At 36.0% G+C, this 18854-nt stretch overlaps 1 protein-coding gene across 7 annotated transcripts in view; it reads right to left on the minus strand.

The window, feature by feature from the left end:
• Positions 1-18854, minus strand: part of SCFD1 (sec1 family domain containing 1) — a 113224-nt gene that overhangs the window by 88742 nt on the left and 5628 nt on the right. For 5 of the 7 annotated variants that reach the window (XM_086363767.1, XM_086363769.1, XM_086363766.1 and 2 more), the window contains exons 2-6: positions 16543-16613; positions 14432-14520; positions 11321-11411; positions 5295-5417; positions 3754-3841 (exon numbers count right to left, since the gene is read on the minus strand). In XM_086363767.1, coding sequence (XP_086219893.1) covers positions 3754-3841; positions 5295-5417; positions 11321-11411; positions 14432-14520; positions 16543-16613 — 462 coding nt within the window. The remainder of the gene's footprint in view (positions 1-3753; positions 3842-5294; positions 5418-11320; positions 11412-14431; positions 14521-16542; positions 16614-18854) is intronic. The other 2 variants (XM_086363771.1, XM_086363770.1) reach the window with 1 other exon arrangement.

The following is an 18854-nucleotide window of genomic DNA, read 5'->3' on the forward strand; positions in this document are numbered from 1 at the left end:
ATGGTTTCCACATCTGAAAAACAGTTTGCCGTGGCTACACTTTATGAAACATCACTGTGAAGACTTTCCTTGACAGTCAAAGACCTTGCCTTATATATCTTCCCCACTCTCTGAGTTTGCAGGCCCAATGTCTGACAAGTAGATGCTCAGTAATTATTCGTCAAATGACTGACTGGACTAAAATATTATTTATATACTATTTTTAGGTTCCGAGCAACCTGAATGTGGAAACAAATATAAAATTTAGTATGACCTGTGATCAGCATGAGAGGAAACATTAATCCAATTGGACATATCAAAGCATTCAAAGAAAGTATGGTACATGCAGAGAACATAAAAATTAAAAAAGACTTTATAATTCAGATGAGGAAACATACTGCTATTGAGTACTGCAGGCTGCCATCCATTCACATCAGATGACAGAAATGGCATAATGTGAATTATATAAATTCAAGGCACACCAACCCAGTGTAAACAAAAAAGCAAAAAAGGCTGGCAACTATAGTGGCCACAACAGTTTCTATTTCTGACACCTGGTCTGTTAATGGCTAAAACAACACAGGGAAAGGAGAAAAAAGTGACCAGGATTTTATCCCTTATTTTTACTAAACTCTTAAAATTAATCACTGGTTCAGGTAAAAATTGGTAGGAAACCTCCAGTCTTCAGGTCTTATACCCTAGTCCCACACCTCTGAAACAACTGACCTCAACAGTCAAAGCACTGTCCATCACTAAGTTCAACTCACTGTCAACAGCTACTTGGTTTGTCTGAGACATTAGCCTAAGTCTAACCGAGGTGGTAACACTGCATCCTTTGTTGAATAAATTCCTAATCCACAAAAAACAGGTGATACAGACTCAATCCATGGTATCAATATACTTGATTTATGTTAGGAACAATCTGTTTAAAATAACTACTTAAAGCACCTGTAATGTTTCAGAGGATTTGGCACAAAACTACATAATGATTAAGAAAGAGCACTAACTCTGAGTGATTGCCTGGGTGTAGTAACCTGGTTTTGCCATTTCCTTATTAAGCTTCTTCATATCTATGCCTCAGTTTTTTTCATCTAGAAAATAGAAATAATATTAATATACAACTTCATTAAGTTATTCTGAGGAGTACATGAGCTTATATTGTAGAGAGCGTAGAGAATGATCTATCACTACCATTATAATTATACTACTGAAATCTGAACAATTAACCATGTGATTATACTTTAAAATTAATAAATTTATACTTTAAATTCAGTAATACTTTCATACGTGATTTTTTAAGTTGACAGATATAAGAATACATTTATAAGCGTGAATGTTTAATGAATTTAGACTCACTATAAATTTAACTATTTTAAATAATTATTTAAATATTTGGGCAGATTTTGTTTGTTAGATTTATAAAGTTGCCTGGTCTGGTACCTGAAGAACTTAAAACTACTCATCCATAAAAAAAATCATGAAATTTTGCTATTTGCAGCAACACAGATGGACCTGGAGGGTACTATGCTAAATGAAATAAGTCAGACAGAAAGACATATACTGCATGACATCACTGACATGTGAAATCTAAAAAACACAACAAACTAGTTATATAACAAAAAAGAAGCAGACTCACAGCTACAGATAGCAAACAAATGGTTACCAGCAGGGAGAGGGAAGGGGGGAACCTAGGGTTAGGGATTAATAGGTACAAATTATTATAAGTCAAGATAAAATAAGCTACGAGGATATACTATACAATACAGGGAATATAGCCAATATTTTATACAAACTATAAATGGAATATAATCTTTAAAAATTGTGAGGCATTATACACCTGTAACATATAATATTGTAAATCGACTATACATCAATTAAAAAATATTTAAAATTTAATATGCTGAATTTACAAGTGCAATTTAAAGTGTTTAAAGGAATGTAACAAATTAAATTTGCTGACTAAGTCTGTTAAATGAGACTAGAATTTAGTTGGTTCAACCTGAGCCAATTGATCAAAGAATTAAGAAAAGGTCCTTGTTTTCACAAAGCCATATTTGTAAATTTTGTAACAATATTTACAATTTTAGCTTAAAGGTTGAAGGGAAACTAGTTTTAAACTTAGCAACTTGAGTAGTTAATTAAGTTAAAGGTCAGTAAAACGTAAATAGATGTCTATAAATAACTACAGTACTGTCAAAAATCTCTTACATGGACAATTCAGCAAATATTTACACCCATTTGGAGATGTTGCTTAATTTCAACAAGAAGGTATGCTATGGAGCGAGGTAAAACCAAAAGATTCATGTTCTCCTCTCTTTGGAGTTTACCACCTGGTTCCCTGTTATACGATAGGATACAACTGGCATTTTGAGCAGAACAATTTTCTGTGTGAGTATGGCTGAAACACTGCAGAACACCTAGCATCGCAAGTCCCTGCTCACTAAATGCTAGTAGTAATTGTGACAATCAAAACTGTCCTTACACATTTCCAAATGCCACCATGGGAAGGACATACTCCCTGTGTTAGTACCCCTTAAACGCTAGTCATCCCCAAACATCTCAATCCTTAAGTACCAAATTAATGATTTCAATGAATTGGCTAATCACATCCTCTATGTGCTGTAATTGTCCTTAAAATGTCTGACACAACTAATCAACAGGCACAAAGCAAGATGAGTAAGTTCTAGAGAGTTGCCATACAACACTGTACCCAAGTCAACAATACTGTATTGTATACTTAACAAATGTTAAGAAGGTAGATCTCACAGTAAGTGTTTTTACAAAGAAAAAAAATCAACACACAATAAAATGTGGTATGGATGTTGTGTGTGTATGTGTGTGTATGTGTTAATTTTAATCTACATCCAAGAAATGGTCAGTTTATCAAAATTGGGAATACAAACTTCAGAGAGGATTAGATAGCATTTGATCAAATACCAGTACTCAATCCTACTACTGCATGAACAGGGCTTCCCTGGTGGCTCAGATGGTACAGAATTTGCCTGTAATGCGGGCGACACCTGGATTCGATCCCTGGGTTGGGAAGATCCCCTGGAGGAGATCTTCCTCCTCCAGGAGGAGGCAACTCACTCCAGAATTCTTGCCTAGAGAATTCCCATGGATAGAGGAGCCTGGCGGGCTTCAGTCCATGGGGTCGCAAAGAGTCAGACATGACTGAGCAACTATGCACAGCATAGCACAACAACCTCTACTTGAAAATGGTACTTATACATCATTCCATAATAGGACTTTAGTAGCTGCTGACTCTCTGTTGTCTGACCTTGACAATATAATCAACCTTTGCTGAGCACTTACAATAATGTCAGTAACTTTTCCAGGCATTTAACATACAAGAATGCATTTAACTCCCACAAAAACTCTGAGGTAGATAGTATTATTATTCCTGTTTTACAGACTTGGAAACTATTGCACAGAGAAGCAAAGTAAACTTGTTCTTTTTCAGAGATCAAAGTACTAAAAGATTAACTGAATCCTACTGCTAAAATACTATCTTACTTGCCATGAGTGAAATATTCATGCAATTTGCTGTGGGGTACCTAAAATGTCAGATAATTTGTGCTTCACTGAGCTTTACTAAACAGATTTAGTAAATGTTGTTTATATGTGACAGAATTCAGTCTGAGACTTGTTTTCTTTACGTGCTGTAAACAAAGCTGGTTTTGGAGTGCGCTAAACATGTTCACTGTTTTTTTCTTTTACAGTACACTGTTCATTTTGTTAACAATGAATTACAATATTCTTATTTTTACATACCACGATATGAAACAAGCTCCTTATTCTGATTACATAATACAAACATGTCATCTTCCAAAGTAATAAAATTGAGATACTGATCAAAAACCTAGAAACAAAAGAAAAGGTTTTCAAATCAATTTTATAGTATTGAATACACATTTAATTTGATTTAATCTACCAATGGTAAAATTAAAAAAATTTTAATTATATTCAATAACTAAAAATTATACCATTTGCAGATTGCCTAACTGGGCAAAAATGAGAAGTTAACATTAAAAAACAGTTAAGAAAACAAGACTAGGCAATAAATTTTCAAGGACAGTAGCATTTTCAGAAAGTAGAATTTAATATATAAAACTTTTTAAAAAATTGTGGTGGGAATAGGAATAGATATCAATTTGAAGAGAAACAATTTTAACTTTTATATTCATTTTAATCACATTTTCCTAAGAAAGTCATAGTAACTGGTTTTACATTGTGATCTGTTTTTACAGAAGTACAAATCAGGAGAAAAACTAAGAAAACTATTTGAGATATGTTAAATATAGTTAAATAAAAGACTGTACCTATCATTTCATGTGACACTAACGATACATTTTAGAACAGAAAGAATAATAAGACATAAGCCTCAAGAACTAATCAGAAGTAGTAGTGGACTAAGAATGAAAAATCTGTTAAAGAATGGGAATTAAAAGCATGGTTCTTTAGTCTTTTATTTGCCCTACATCATTTTGCAGAATTTTCAGCTATACCTTGTCCAAATTCAAGAAACAAAAGGGCAAAACAGGGCTACAACCAAAAAACAAAACAAAACCAAACCAGGGGTACAACCAAGAATATATAGATTTATTTACAATTGAGCTGAACATGACAAAAAATCACTATGATATAGAATTGCTGGCCTGTTGTGAATTCTTTCTTATAACATGCAATTCAGCCTCCTTGGATACTCTCTCCTAACTAAAAAAATATGTGAAGATAGTATGGTGACTATAGTGTGGCTCAGTGGTAAAAAATCTGCCTGCCAATGCAGGAGACACAGGTTCATTCCCTGGGTCGGGAAGATCTCCTGGAAGAAAATGGTAACCCACTCCAGTATTCTTGCCTGGGAAATCCCGCAGACTGAGGAGCCTCACGGACAACAGTCCACGGCATTGCAAAGAGTTAGACATAACAGTGACTATACAACAACAGCAACACAGTGATTATATATAAAACACTGTCAAAACAGTCTGAGTATAACTTACGACAACACAACTGTCAAACTGTTTCTAAGCTGAGCTAAAAAGATTATACAAATCCCAGCCTAAAACAAAAAATGATTCAGCTTTTTATTTTTGTCTTTCAAATTAATCAATCAATAAGTTCCTTTAGTTTGGTTTATTTTGCCTAGTCCAAGTTGAAGATAATTTACATTATCAAAACTCTTTCGAGAAGTATTTTCAGTCTATTTCTTAGGTTGCTCTGATCTTTTGAAATGAGACGCCTATGCTGATCTATAGGTTTCAGATTATTACTTAAATTTACATTAACAAAATGTCAGCCAACCAAAATCTTACCTTGGCTACTTGTGTTACTGCACTAGCCGCTAATGCCGCATTTGCAATATCTTCCAGTTTACTTCTTGAAATAGCAGAAATAAAATTTAAATAATATGATTCATAGAGTTGATTTCGAAGATCCTATGAATACAATGAATACTTCATTCTTACAGGATAGTATAAAGGATGATGACAAATTAAAAATCTTTTAGCTGCAATAAGAGCAAGGTTTCTGAGGATAATATACATGTTCAAAAGACAGGTTACACAAAGCATAGAAAAAAAGTATCCCGGGAAAACAAACTTATAAAGCGGTGCTGGTTACTTGGTTACCAGATATAACTGAAACATATTTTAATAATTAAAGTTATATTATCAATAAAATCCTATTCATTAAAATAATGCACAAAACTGCTTTCACATAGCGTACCTATGTTCTTCTTAAAGGGTTTGCCTGGTGGCTCAGATGGTAAAGAATCTGTCTGTAATGCAGGAGACCTGGGTTCAGGATCCCTGGGTTGGGAATATTCCTTGGAGAAGGGAATGGCTACCTACTCCAGGATTTCTGCCTTCTTACATAGTTTAAATGCTTATTATATGTGGCAGACACCACCTTCTACTGTTCTAGTCATGTGATGATTGTACACAGAAATGTTATCATTCTAACGATCAATTTTAGAAGTATTCCTTCGTGATCATCCAAAAATAGCATCATTTATAGTTATGTCAGTTCTGAAATCGAATTTACTTATCTTCTTAAACTCATATTTAAATATGTATATGGTTTCAAATCTAATATAGTGTCAATTTTAACAGGCACCACTGTTTTCCATAGTACTAAGGAAGAATTAATGCTGCCAATAAAATTCTAAAACACACCATCAATTTTAAGATACATATGATTTTTGAAAATGCTGAAATATGAAAAGCAAAGAGTCTGGTGCCTGTGTGTGGGAGGTAGCTGAGCAGAGCAGCATTTCAACGAAGACTGGAGATTGATTTAAAACTGAGAATTGAGAGAATGGATAAATAAGTAATTATACTGAGGATATTGGGAGCCATGTTTCTTACTGTCAGAGAAAGAAATGATCAATTTATAAAGGGAGAAAGGAAAAGCTAGAATGAATCCTGTACTTCTGAACTGAATTATGAAGGCTGTCTATTTATCTAGAGAGAAAAGTAGGAAGATATAAAGCATTAAATATAGATACACATATATTTTTAGCTCTTTCCATTGATAGGGCCTAAGAACTGTGACATTCTAGCAGCAATGATGTCATCACACCAGTTTCTTTTTTTTTTTAAGTTCTATCGGTTTATTGCTATCAACCCATCTCCCTCCACCCTCATGCATGTGTGCTCAGTCATGTAACCCCATGGACTGCAGCCTGCCAGCCTCCTCTCCGTCCATGGACTTTTTCAGGCAAGAATACTGGAGTGGGTTGCCATTTCCTTCTCCAGACAAACACCAATTTCTAAATAGCATTTTCCACAAAAAGCAACCAACAAATGGTTGATTCTTGGGCTGGGACAGAGAAGTATAAAATGAGACTGGTATATTTTATTATGTCAGAAAGTAAAGAAATGATCAAAGAATGATGGAGACATTTCAAAAGAAGCTGAATAACAAAGCAGCATACAAGATCAATACATAAAAGTCAACTGGGTATCTATACACTTGCAGTGAGCAATCCTAAAAATGAAATTAAGAAAGTAATTCCAGGACTTCCTGGTGGTCCAGTAGTTAAGAATCCACCTTGCAATGCAGAGGATGTGGGTTTGATCCCTGGTTGGGGAACTAAGATCCCACATGCTGCAGAGCAACTAAGCCTGAGTGCCACAATTACTGAAGCCTGAGTTCTCTGCAGCCCACATGCCACAACTAGAGAGTCTGTGCATCGCAACAAAAGACCCCCATGATGCAACGATCTTGCATGCCTCAACTAAGACCCGACACAGCCAAAGAAGGAAAATTCCATTTACAATATTAAAAAATACAAAGGAATAAATTTAGCGAAAGAAGTGAACACATACATTCTGCACACTACTAAGCATTATTAAAAGATCTAAGTAAATGGAAAGATATCCATGCTCATGGATCAGAATATTTAATACTGTTAAGATGGCAATACTCTCCAAATGATCTACAGAGTCAGTGAGATCCCTATCAGAATCCAGGCTGGTTTCTTTATAGAAATTGACAAGCTAATCCTAAAATTACCATGAAAATTCAAAGGACCCAGAAAAGGCAAAACAATCTTGAAAACAAAGTTGGAAGACTTAACTTCCCAATTTCAAAACCTGCTACAAAGTCTGACTAAAGACAGTGTGGTACTGGCATAAGGACAGACACAGAGATCAATGAAAAAGAACCAAGAGTCCAGAAATAAATCAGTTTATTTAATTAATTTCTGACAAAGCTGCCAAGACTGTTCATTGGGGAAAGAATAATCTCTTCAAAAATGAAGCTGGGAAAACTGGGAAATTACAGGCAAAAGAATGAAGTTGGACAACTATCTTACAGTATATATAAAAACTAACTCAAGAAGTATCAAAGACTTAAATATAAGAGTCAAAACAATAAAAATCTTCAAAAAAAACAGAGCCTTGGCAATTGTTTCTTAAATATGACACCACTGACAAACAACTTAAGAACAAATAAACTTAAAATTAAGTTTAAAGCCAAAGTAAAACTTTTTAATGCTCCACAGGATACTAAGAAAATGAAAGGAAAACCCACAGGATGGGAGAAAATATCTGCAAATAATATACTTGATAAAGGTCTAGTATTCAAAATATATAAAGTACTTTAACAACTCAATAATAAAAAAATAACCCAATTAAAAACTGGATAAGGACCATGAATAGACACTTTTCTAAAGATATAAACTGCCAATAAACACATGTAAAGATGTTTAATATAAATCATCAGGGAAATGCAAATCAAAACCACAGTGAGATACCATTTTACATTCACTAGAATGGCTATAATCAAATGTCAAATAATAAAAATTGATGGCAAGGGTCTGGAGAAAACTGGAACCCTCAAACACTGCTGGATGGAATAAAAAGTGATGCAACCCCCCCTTGGAAAATACTCTGGCAATTCCTCAAAAGGTTAACTGTGGTGTTATCATTTGATGCAGCAGTTCCATTCCTAGGTGTTCACAGACACAGGAGAAATAAAAACAGAAACTTGTACACAAATGTTTACAGAAGCATTACTTATAACAGCCACAAGGTGGAAGCAACCCAGATGATAAATGGTTAAAATCCAGTATATCCAAATGACTGAATATTATTCAGCAATAAAAAGGAAAGAAGTACTGATACAACTACAGTATAGATGAATCTTGAAAACATTACTCCAAGAGGAAGAAGCCAGATACAACAAACAATATACATGATTCTATTCATAATATGTAGAATGGACAAATGTACAGAAACAAACAGTACCTTAGGGTTGGCCGTTCAGAGTTGGGGATGTAATAGCTAAGGTGATGAAAATGTTCAATAATAGATTATTCCCCTTAGTGATTTCCCATCCATAGAGCCCCTCACCCTGCCCATCGGCTATCAATCCCCAATTGTCTTTGCTGTATTTGGAGTTGAGCTCAGTTCTGCACTAATGCCAGAGGCTCAAATAAAATCTGTCTTGCTGTTTTTTTAAAACAGGGTTAATTGCATGGTATGTGAATTATATTTCAATAAAGCTGTTTAAAAACAAGAAAAAAGGAAAGGACTGATAAACTGTACTTCTTCAAAAATTGGCATAACCGGAGTTTATGCAGGGTAAAAGAAAGCTGGGCATTACTAGCTATACAGGACACAAAATATGTGACCTTCACAAACAAACAGAAACTTGATTCAACAGTCAAAAGGTAAAGAGCTTGTGACTTATTGCAGACACTATTAGGTACCTATCTAGTATCTATTTCCCCTTCTCCCTTGCTAAAAGAAAAAAGATTTTATTTGGGGGTGACAATCAGATCAGATCAGTCGCTCAGTCGTGTCCGAGTCTTTGCGACCCCATGAATCACAGCATGCCAGGCCTCCCTGTCCATCACCAACTCCCGGAGTTCACCCAGACTCACATCCATCGAGTCAGTGATGCCATCCAGCCAGCGCATCCTCTGTCGTCCCCTTCTCCTCCTGCCCCCAATCCCTCCCAGCATCAGACTCTTTTCCAATGAGTCAACTCTTCGCATGAGGTGGCCAAAGGACTGGAGTTTCAGCTTTAGCATCATTCTGTCCAAAGAAATCCCAGGGCTGATCTCCTTCAGAATGGACTGGTTGGATCTCCTTGCAGTCCAAGGGACTCTCAAGAGTCTTCTCCAACACCACAGTTCAAAAGCATCAATTCTTCGGCGCTCAGCCTTCCTCACAGTCCAACACTCACATCCATACGTGACCACAGGAAAAACCATAGCCTTGACTAGACGAACCTTTGTTGGCAAAGGAATGTCTCTGCTTTTGAATATGCTATCTAGGTTGGTCATAACTTTCCTTCCAAGGAGTAAGTGTCTTTTAATTTCATGGTTGCAGTCACCATCTGCAGTGATTTTGGAGCCCAGAAAAATAAAGTCTGACCTGTTTCCACTGTTTCCCCATCTATTTCCCATGAAGTGGTGGGACCGGATGCCATGATCTTCGTTTTCTGAATGTTGAGCTTTAAGCCAACTTCTTCACTCTCCACTTTCACTTTCATCAAGAGGCTTTTGAGTTCTTCTTCACTTTCTGCCATAAGGGTGGTGTCATCTGCATATCTGAGGTTATTGATATTTCTCTGGGCAATCTTGATTCCAGTTTGTGTTTCTTCCAGTCCAGCGTTTCTCATGATGTATACAAGTTAAATAAACAGGGTGACAATATACAGCCTTGACGAACTCCTTTTCCTATTTGGAACCAGTCTGTTGTTCCATGTCCAGTTCTAACTATTGCTTCCTGACCTGCATACAAATTTCTCAAGAGGCAGATCAGGTGGTCTGGTATTCCCATCTCTTTCAGAATTTTCCAGTTTATTGTGATCCACACAGTCAAAGGCTTTGGCAGAGTCAATAACACAGAAATAGATGTTTTTCTGGAACTCTCTTGCTTTTTCTATGATCCAGCGGATGTTGGCAATTTGATCTCTGGTTCCTCTGCCTTTTCTAAAACCAGCTTGAACATCAGGAAGTTCACGGTGCACACATTGCTGAAGCCTGGCTTGCAGAATTTTGAGCATTACTTTACTAGCGTGTGAGATGAGTGCAATTGTATGGTAGTTTGAGCATTCTTTGGCATTGCCTTTCTTTGGGATTGGAATGAAAACTGACCTTTTCCAGTCCTGTGGCCACTGCTGAGTTTTCCAAATTTACTAGCATATTGAGTGCAGCACTTTAACAGCATCATCTTTTAGGATTTGGAATAGCTCAACTGGATAGTTGAACTGGGGGTAACAATACACTCATCTAAAGCTTAACTTTTGTGACCTCCCCTGATGTTAATTCTATGCAATGAGACATAAACCGAAGTCTTCTGGGAGTTTCTGGGAAAGCTTAGTTTTCTTGATTAAAATCAACAGTCAGGGCTATCATAGTCCATTTCTCCCTCCTTCTTGCCTATATCCCACAGATGTCATATCTAAAATTGCAGCTACCACCTTGTATATGTGAAGCGACAACCAAGACAATGGAAAATGACAAACTAAAGACGGTAGGTCAAAAAGATACCAGAGGCCTGAACCTTTGTCTAACAGAGCTGCCGTACCAACTTGGACCTCCTATTCTTAGAATTACATTCCTATTCTTAAACTAAAGCTAATATAGTTAGGTATTCTGTTTTTTAAGGCAAGAGTTATTCTCAATAAATATAATGCTTAATCAGTCAAAAATTTTAAAATCTTTCAGTCTACAGAATATTCAAAGATAATCTCAGAAATCAAAGTGAGAAATTGGGTAAGGAAATTTCTGATTTTTCACAATGGACATCTAAAAAATTTTTTTGAAAAAAAAAAAAAAAAAGTTTCCACCTTCAAGAATCAAGAAAATAAGAACTCATATTACCTGACATATTCTGTCAATATTTTCTTCAGTTGGCATTATGAAGTACACTGCGGGAACATCTGGAATAGGATCTCGATCAGAGTGCAAAAGCCTATAAGACGTAAAGAATATAAAATTTATTTTTTCTTAGTCACTTATCTAAAAAGATAGTTAAAAACACTACTTCTCAAACTAGAAGTTTACCAGTTCAAGGACAGTGACCCGTACTCTAAAAGCTCTTACTGCAATTAATCATTTAACCCAGCTTTCTTCTCGTATCAATGTTAATATTATTTATTAGTAAGATCCTAATCTCAGTTTTAATTTCTTCTACTCCAATCACTTTACTTCTAATACCTCTTATGGTCAGAGTCTCTTCAACCAATATTCCCTCTGAATGAGAACTAATGCACATTCAAAATCAATTTTATTCCCATTTTTCATAGAAATATGGTGGGAGGAGGTAAGTGGGAGGAAACTGCTATTCTCTAAGAAAGGGAAAACAGAAAGCTGGAACTGTCTTTAGAATCTTTAGAAGCGATGAAAAATTTAGCTATAAATAAAATCAAATATATTTTTTAAATGGAAGATATATGAACGCTTCCTTAAATCTTTAAGACAATATATATCATTCTATTTATTGCTTCATGAAAATGCATAAGAGATCAGCTAAGCATCTCATAGACTGTACAACTTGATAGCTTTTTCTTTTACAATTCAGGGAGTATAGTCATTCAAATATCCCAATAGCAAATGAATGACAAAATGTCTTTATTCACCACTATAAGATTTTACCATGTTTTTATCAGGAAAAAAGAGAAATATTCTATTTCTACAATATTCCAGTCATGCTTCTGTAAGCAATATCCCATATACAATCTTCTACATATATCCTTTTATATATACAAATATTTCACTCATCCTTCTGTGAAGAAGAGAGTGAAAGAGGCCCATGCTGCCAGTGAGTCCACAGTCAGTAACTTCTTTCCATACGTCTGGCTGCTGCTAACATCAAAAGGATTATAATGTGCTAGCAGCCACTGGTTGCTGTTGCCTTACACTGACTGTCTAACTATCTAAAAGGCTACAACCACCTTTTCATGATCTGGAAACCTGTATTGTTTTCTACAAATCAGCTTCAACCAACTTGCAGATTATTTACAGTAACTGATGAAACATTCTCCAGCAAAAAAGGAAGAACAGTCAGACACAGGGTGCATAGCAATTTACCAGAGTAGCTATATATTAATAATCTTTTCATATTCTCACGTCAGTAGCAACATGTATGCAGCAAGAACACACAGCTCTCAACTGGCAGAATATCTTGTTACTCTTTAAAAGTACTCAGGCTTCGTTTTTGTTAGTCACTGTTTCTGAGCCACTATGGTTCAGCAGACAAACAGCCCAGCATAATGGTCAAGCAATCTGTCCACAACTCTGCAATTAATTACCTATACAATTATGGGACAATCACTCAAACTCTACAAACTTTAGTCTTTTCATTTGTAAAATAAAATAAAATAAAATAAAAATTCATTTGCTGCCTTAAACAGTAAGGCAGCAAAAATAACCAATGCTTAAAACACACCATCATTTTCAAGGATGGCATAAACCTTAACTTCAGTTCAGGTCATAAGCATTACAAATCACCAACAATAGATGCGTATTTTAAGTCTGACATAAAAATGAAAGGAAAAATCTGTCAAATATTATATTTCATCAAACCTAAGGTGCTATCAATTTTAAAATATATTAAACTGACAGAAAAATGGTGCCCATTAAACTATGCCATGGCATTAATAAGATAGACTCTAATTTCATAAATATTAAAAACTAAAATGATTTTTTAGAATTAATGTAATGGTCTTATTAATTTACAACAAATATTTAATATAAAACTGGAGAATTTAAGACTTTAACCAGATTCTGATACATTACTCCCTGGAAATCTAAATCACATTCCCAATAAGAGCATGTTATAATTCAACATAGTAGAATATCACAGAATGAAAACTGATAATGTCCTAAAAAACCAAAAAGCTAATAGGTTACAATGCCATAAAATTGGACTCCTTCAGTACATAAAAGTATTAGTAGCTATTCAAGAATATAGTCCTCTCTAAATGTCCAGTAGGCTAAGTATGCAAAATAACGCAATTTATTTGCTTTACCAGTCATATCATAAGGAATGTAATCAAATAAATTCAGTGGTTAAGAAGACAACATAGAAAGTCCCTCTGGAGATTGACTGTCATTATTTCCCAGTTACTTAAGTTTTTCAAATTAAAGATATACCAATTTAGATATTCCTCTTTTAAAAAAGTGTATTTTTCTTATCCCTCACTGAAATAAATGAACTATAGTTTTACTTGATAACTGTATTTATTTTATTTTCATATATGACCACTTTGACAGCCAAATAACATAGTGAGGCTAAGTATTAGTGTAACTACAAAGAATAATAAACAGAAAGCTCTACCTGTCATCAGACATCATAAAATTTTTACAACTGAATCATTGCTCATTTTTGAAAGGGAGGAAAGTAAATCCAATTAGGAATTTGGGGTGATTCTTTGAAATTAAAAATATGTTTTCTATTTCTTTTTACCTAAAATAATGTGACAATACAGATCAAGAATAGGAACAGGTAAAACTACAATTACAAACATTAAAAATAAGTCCTATATATGACATAAATACGGGACCCATTTAGAGAGAGAAAATACAAGCATCAAGCAAGGCTGATATTCCTGCTACTATTAATAATCACAATTATTGAAATGTCCTTATAAAAAGAGTATTTCAATTAAAGGAATAAAAAAATTTCAAAGCTGAAAGAGACCTTCAGACAACCAGTTCCTTTCCTTTACATAAGAGAGCAAACCAATCTGTAGGAAAAGACGAAAAAGAGAAAATTTAAATTCTCAGACTGAGGATTATTTTTTCCTTTGGAAATAAAAGGTTTAATAAGAGAAGATAAGAGGGAAAAATGCTGTTTTCTATATACAAGTACTATAAGCTAACATTATTTTCTTAATAAACACCCCTAGTAATTTGATTTCAGGGTGGCTAATATTTTTTAACAATATATTTGAAAACAAATGCCATTTCTAGAAATATGTTAAAACTCACAGATGCAGAGTGATTCCCATGTCTCTCAGCTCCTTCACAGATAGCAAAGGGGAGATGATATCTTGGCCAAATCTGTCATAAATGAGCACCTAGTTAAAAGAAAAAGAGTCACATGTTTCTAAAATATAATTATCAATAAACAGTCAATAGAGAACCCAATATTAAGATACTGTTGAAGTACATTTTATTTTGTTTTATTTTTGCCACACTGGACTGTCAGTTCCCCAACCAGGGATTGAATCTGAGACCCCTGCAGTGGGAGCACAGAGTCTTAACCACTGGACCACCAGGGAAGTCTGAGTACATTTTATTTTAATATACTGAATTCTTAGACTTACCTCAATTTAGTATTTTTCACAATTATTTACCAAAATGTCCACTTACCTAGTAATTCATTCTTTAGAAGTGTTATTACTCTGGTTAAGGTAAATTATTATGTAAATTCTTCTTATAAAATACTTTTTTCTAGGTTAAAAAAGACACTGAAGACTATAAGATACTAGAGACTATAATAAGATATAGCTTATTATATCTTAAGCTATAATAAAGGACTTTGAACATACAGTAAACTCAGATACACTCCCCTATCCAGTTCACACATATCCTTTCTAAAGACAGAAGTAAAAATCAGTCTTCCCTTGTGGCTCAGCTGGTAAAGAATCGGCATGCAACGTGGGACCTGGGTTCGATCCCTGGGTTGGGAAGATCCCCTGGAGAAGAGAAAGGCTACCCATTCCAGTATTCTGGTCTGGAGAATTCCATGGACTGTATTGTCCATGGGGTCGCAAAGAGTCGGACACAACTGAGTGACTCTCACCTTCAAACAGTAGTCACTCTCAAAACTAATGCTTAATAAGTTCAAAGACTATTTATAAAAATCCTCCTGCTCTAGTTACAAAAGGTTGGATGTTGCAGAATTCAAATTCTTCTTTACATCTCAATACCATATTATTAATCTTGTGATAAGAGAAGTGATGGGTAGGGAAAGAATTTGACACGAATCTGAATGAACCCCATAAATTCTCAAGTTATTTAATTCATATGCTCAATATAGGCACTCAGAGAAGGCAATGGCAACCCACTCCAGTACTCTTGCCTGGAAAATCCCATGGACAGAGGAGCCTGGTAGGCTGCAGACCATGGGGTCGCGAAGAGTCGGACAGGACTGAGTGACTTCACTTTCACTTTCACGCATTGGAGAAGGCAATGACAACCCACTCCAGTGTTCTTGCCTGGAGAATCCCAGGGACAGGGGAGCCTGGTGGCTGCCGTCTATGGGGTCGCACAGAGTCAGACACAACTGAAGCGACTTAGCAGCAGCAGTAGCAGCAGCAGTATAGGCACTAGAAATAATAAGTATTGCAGAGGGCAATAGGAAGGTGACCGCAAATAAACAGGAAGGAAGAGGAAAATGAGGGACCCTGCTAAAGCTTAAACTGTAAATTCAATATAGATGATTTTAATCACCTTTATTAGCATTAACCCAAAGGACTTACAGGGGCTCGTAAAAGTTTTCAAAATACTCCAAACTAACCAAGGTGCTGCTAAATTGCTTCACTCGTGTCCAACTCTGTGCGACCCCATAGACGGCAGCCCACCAGGCTCCCCCGTCCCTGGGATTCCCTGGGATTCAACTAACCAAGTTGATTTGCTCTTAATTCGTAGAAAGAGAGAAATATAAAGTGGCTATAATCGAATAAAGTTTAAACCAAATCAATTGCATTATAATCTCTTTGAAGAACAAGATGGAATAAACAGATACAAACTATTAATAGTATACATAAAACAGATACACAACAAGCATTTACCATATAACACAGGGACCTACATTCAATATCTTGTAATAACCTATAACGGAAAATTTGAAAGAAATCTCTGTATATAACAGAATCACTTTCTTGTACCCCTGAGATTAACACAATATTGCAAATCAACTATGCTTCAATTAAAAAAAAAAAAAAAAAGATTCACATTAAGCCATGTTAAATAAAAGCAAAATATTCACACATTACAACTAAAATGTATTACTCTTTGTATTATAAGAATCCTCCATCACTTTATTGGTATAAGGGCTGAGAGAAAGAATCTCCGTTAAAATAAAAGTCTCTTACCTTCCAAACTGGTTCTCCAGTGCTATTTTTAACATGAGGCACATTAAAATTCAACATACGCTTCAAAGCCACTGGAAATGAAAACAGTCTTATTAAATATTACCAATGTCTGTGATTTCACTTTCCTCCCACATTTATTACTTATTACCTCAAAACAAAATGCACAAATCACTCTGGAAAAACTGATTAATCAAATGACTTTGTAAGACAGTTTGATCAACAGCTAAAAGGCATGTGTCTAGATTTTCTAACATGCGGTAAGCATCTGTTTCCACATGAACATGTGAAAAATGTTCAGGAAGAAGCCTTTTCCATGTCTCCTGATGATACCACACTACATTTTATATAGATGTAAAAAAAAAAAAAAAAAAATCATGTCAATCACAAACTTGCAGTGGCCTCAATAGATAAACTGGTGCTGTTGTCTGTTTATTGTATAGCTAAGGCAATGGCACCCCACTCCAGTACTCTCGCCTGGCAAATCCCATGGACGGAGGAGCCTGGTGGGCTGCAGTCCATGGGGTCACTAAGAGTCGGACACGACTGAGCGACTTCACTTTCACTTTCATGCATTGGAGAAGAAAATGGCAACCCACTCCAGTGTTCTTGCCTGGAGAATTCCAGGGACAGGGGAGCCTGGTGGGCTGCTGTCTATGGGGTCGCACAGAGTTGGGCATGACTGAAGCGACTTAGCAGCAGCAAATGAATAGATTAAGATCAGTATTGATGGGCTTCCCTAGTAGCTCGGCAGTAAAGAATCTGCCTGCCAATGTAGGAGACATGGGTCTGAACTTTGGTCCAGGAAGATGCCGTATACCACAGAGCAAAAAAGCTCATGCACTGTAACTACTGAGCCTGTGCTTTGAGACCTGGGGAACTGCCAACTATTGAGCTCATGTGCACCAAGTATTAAAGCTTGTGCACCCTAGGAGTCCGTGCTCTGTAACAAGAAAAGCCACCACAATGAGAAGCCACACACTGCAATGAAGAGCAACTCTCAATCTCTGCAACTAGAGAAAAGTCCATGCAGCAATCAAAAATACATATATACATTATTTTTAAAAAGATCAGTATTGCTAGAAATAAAAATCATCTATATTTAATTGGTTCAAAACCTTCATACAGTAGTTCTATTTTTTAGCTGTCCTGGAGTCATTCTATGGCAAATTTATCCTGTCAGATCCACTAGTGAGACTTTCCTATAGATGTGGTAGGTAAACAATAAACCCTGATTAAAAAATATACAATTCTATAATCACAGAAGTTACGCTCTACATGTTATAGCATTTTGTGGTTTTTATCACTCTTCTGTTCATGATTTATAGCAGACTCAGTACTCTTTCTGGAAAATCCCATGGAAGGAGGAGCCTGGTAGGCTACAGTCCATGGAGTTGCGAAGAGTCGGACACAACTGAGTGACTTCACTTTCACTTCTCACTTTCATGTATTGGAGAAGGAAATGGCAACCCACTCCAGTGTTCTTGCCTGGAGAATCCCAGGGATGGGGGAGCCTGTTGGGCTGCCGTCTATGGGGTCATACAGAGTTGGTCACGACAGATGCGACTTAGCAGCAGCAGCAGAAATGTTTTCTAAGAAAAATAAAAATCTTGCTATACTTTTATGTCCCCTTCATGGATCACAGCCTTGTTGTGGTGAAGGGGCTTGCATAATTCAGTGAAGCTATAAGCCATGCCATGCAGGGCTACCCAAGAGAGATGAATTAATGTGGAGAGTTCTGCCAAATTGTGGTCCACCGGAGGAGAGAATGGCAAACTACTCCAGTATTCTTGCCGTGAAAACCCCATGAACAGTATGAAAAGGCAAAAAGATACGATGCCAGAAGATGAGTCCCCAAGGTTGGTAGGTGTCCAATATGCTACTGGGGAAGAGCTGAGAAATAGCTCCAAAAGAGTGAAGAGGCTGGGCCAAAGCAGAAATGACACTCAGTTGTGGATGTGTCTGATGGTGAAAGTAAAGTCTGATGCTGTAAACAACAAGATTGCGTAGGAACCTGGAATATTAGGTCCATGAATCAAGGTAATTGGATGTGGTCAAACAGGAGATGGCAACAGTGAACTCTGACATCTTAGGAATCAGTGAACTAAAATGGATGGGAATGGGCAAATTTAATTCAGATGACCATTTTATCTACTACTGAAGCCAAGAATCCCTAAGACATTAAGCAGCCCTCAAAAAAGAGTTCGAAATGCAGTACTTGGGTGCAATCTAAAAAACGACAGAATGATCTCAGTTTGTTTCCAAGGCAAACCATTCAACATCAGAGTAATCCAGGTTTATGCCCTAACCACTAA

This window comes from Bos grunniens, chromosome 21 (genome assembly GCF_055505025.1).
Source record: "Bos grunniens cultivar Pamir isolate PY7600 chromosome 21, Bosgru_T2T1.0, whole genome shotgun sequence".
NCBI lineage: Eukaryota > Metazoa > Chordata > Mammalia > Artiodactyla > Bovidae > Bos > Bos grunniens.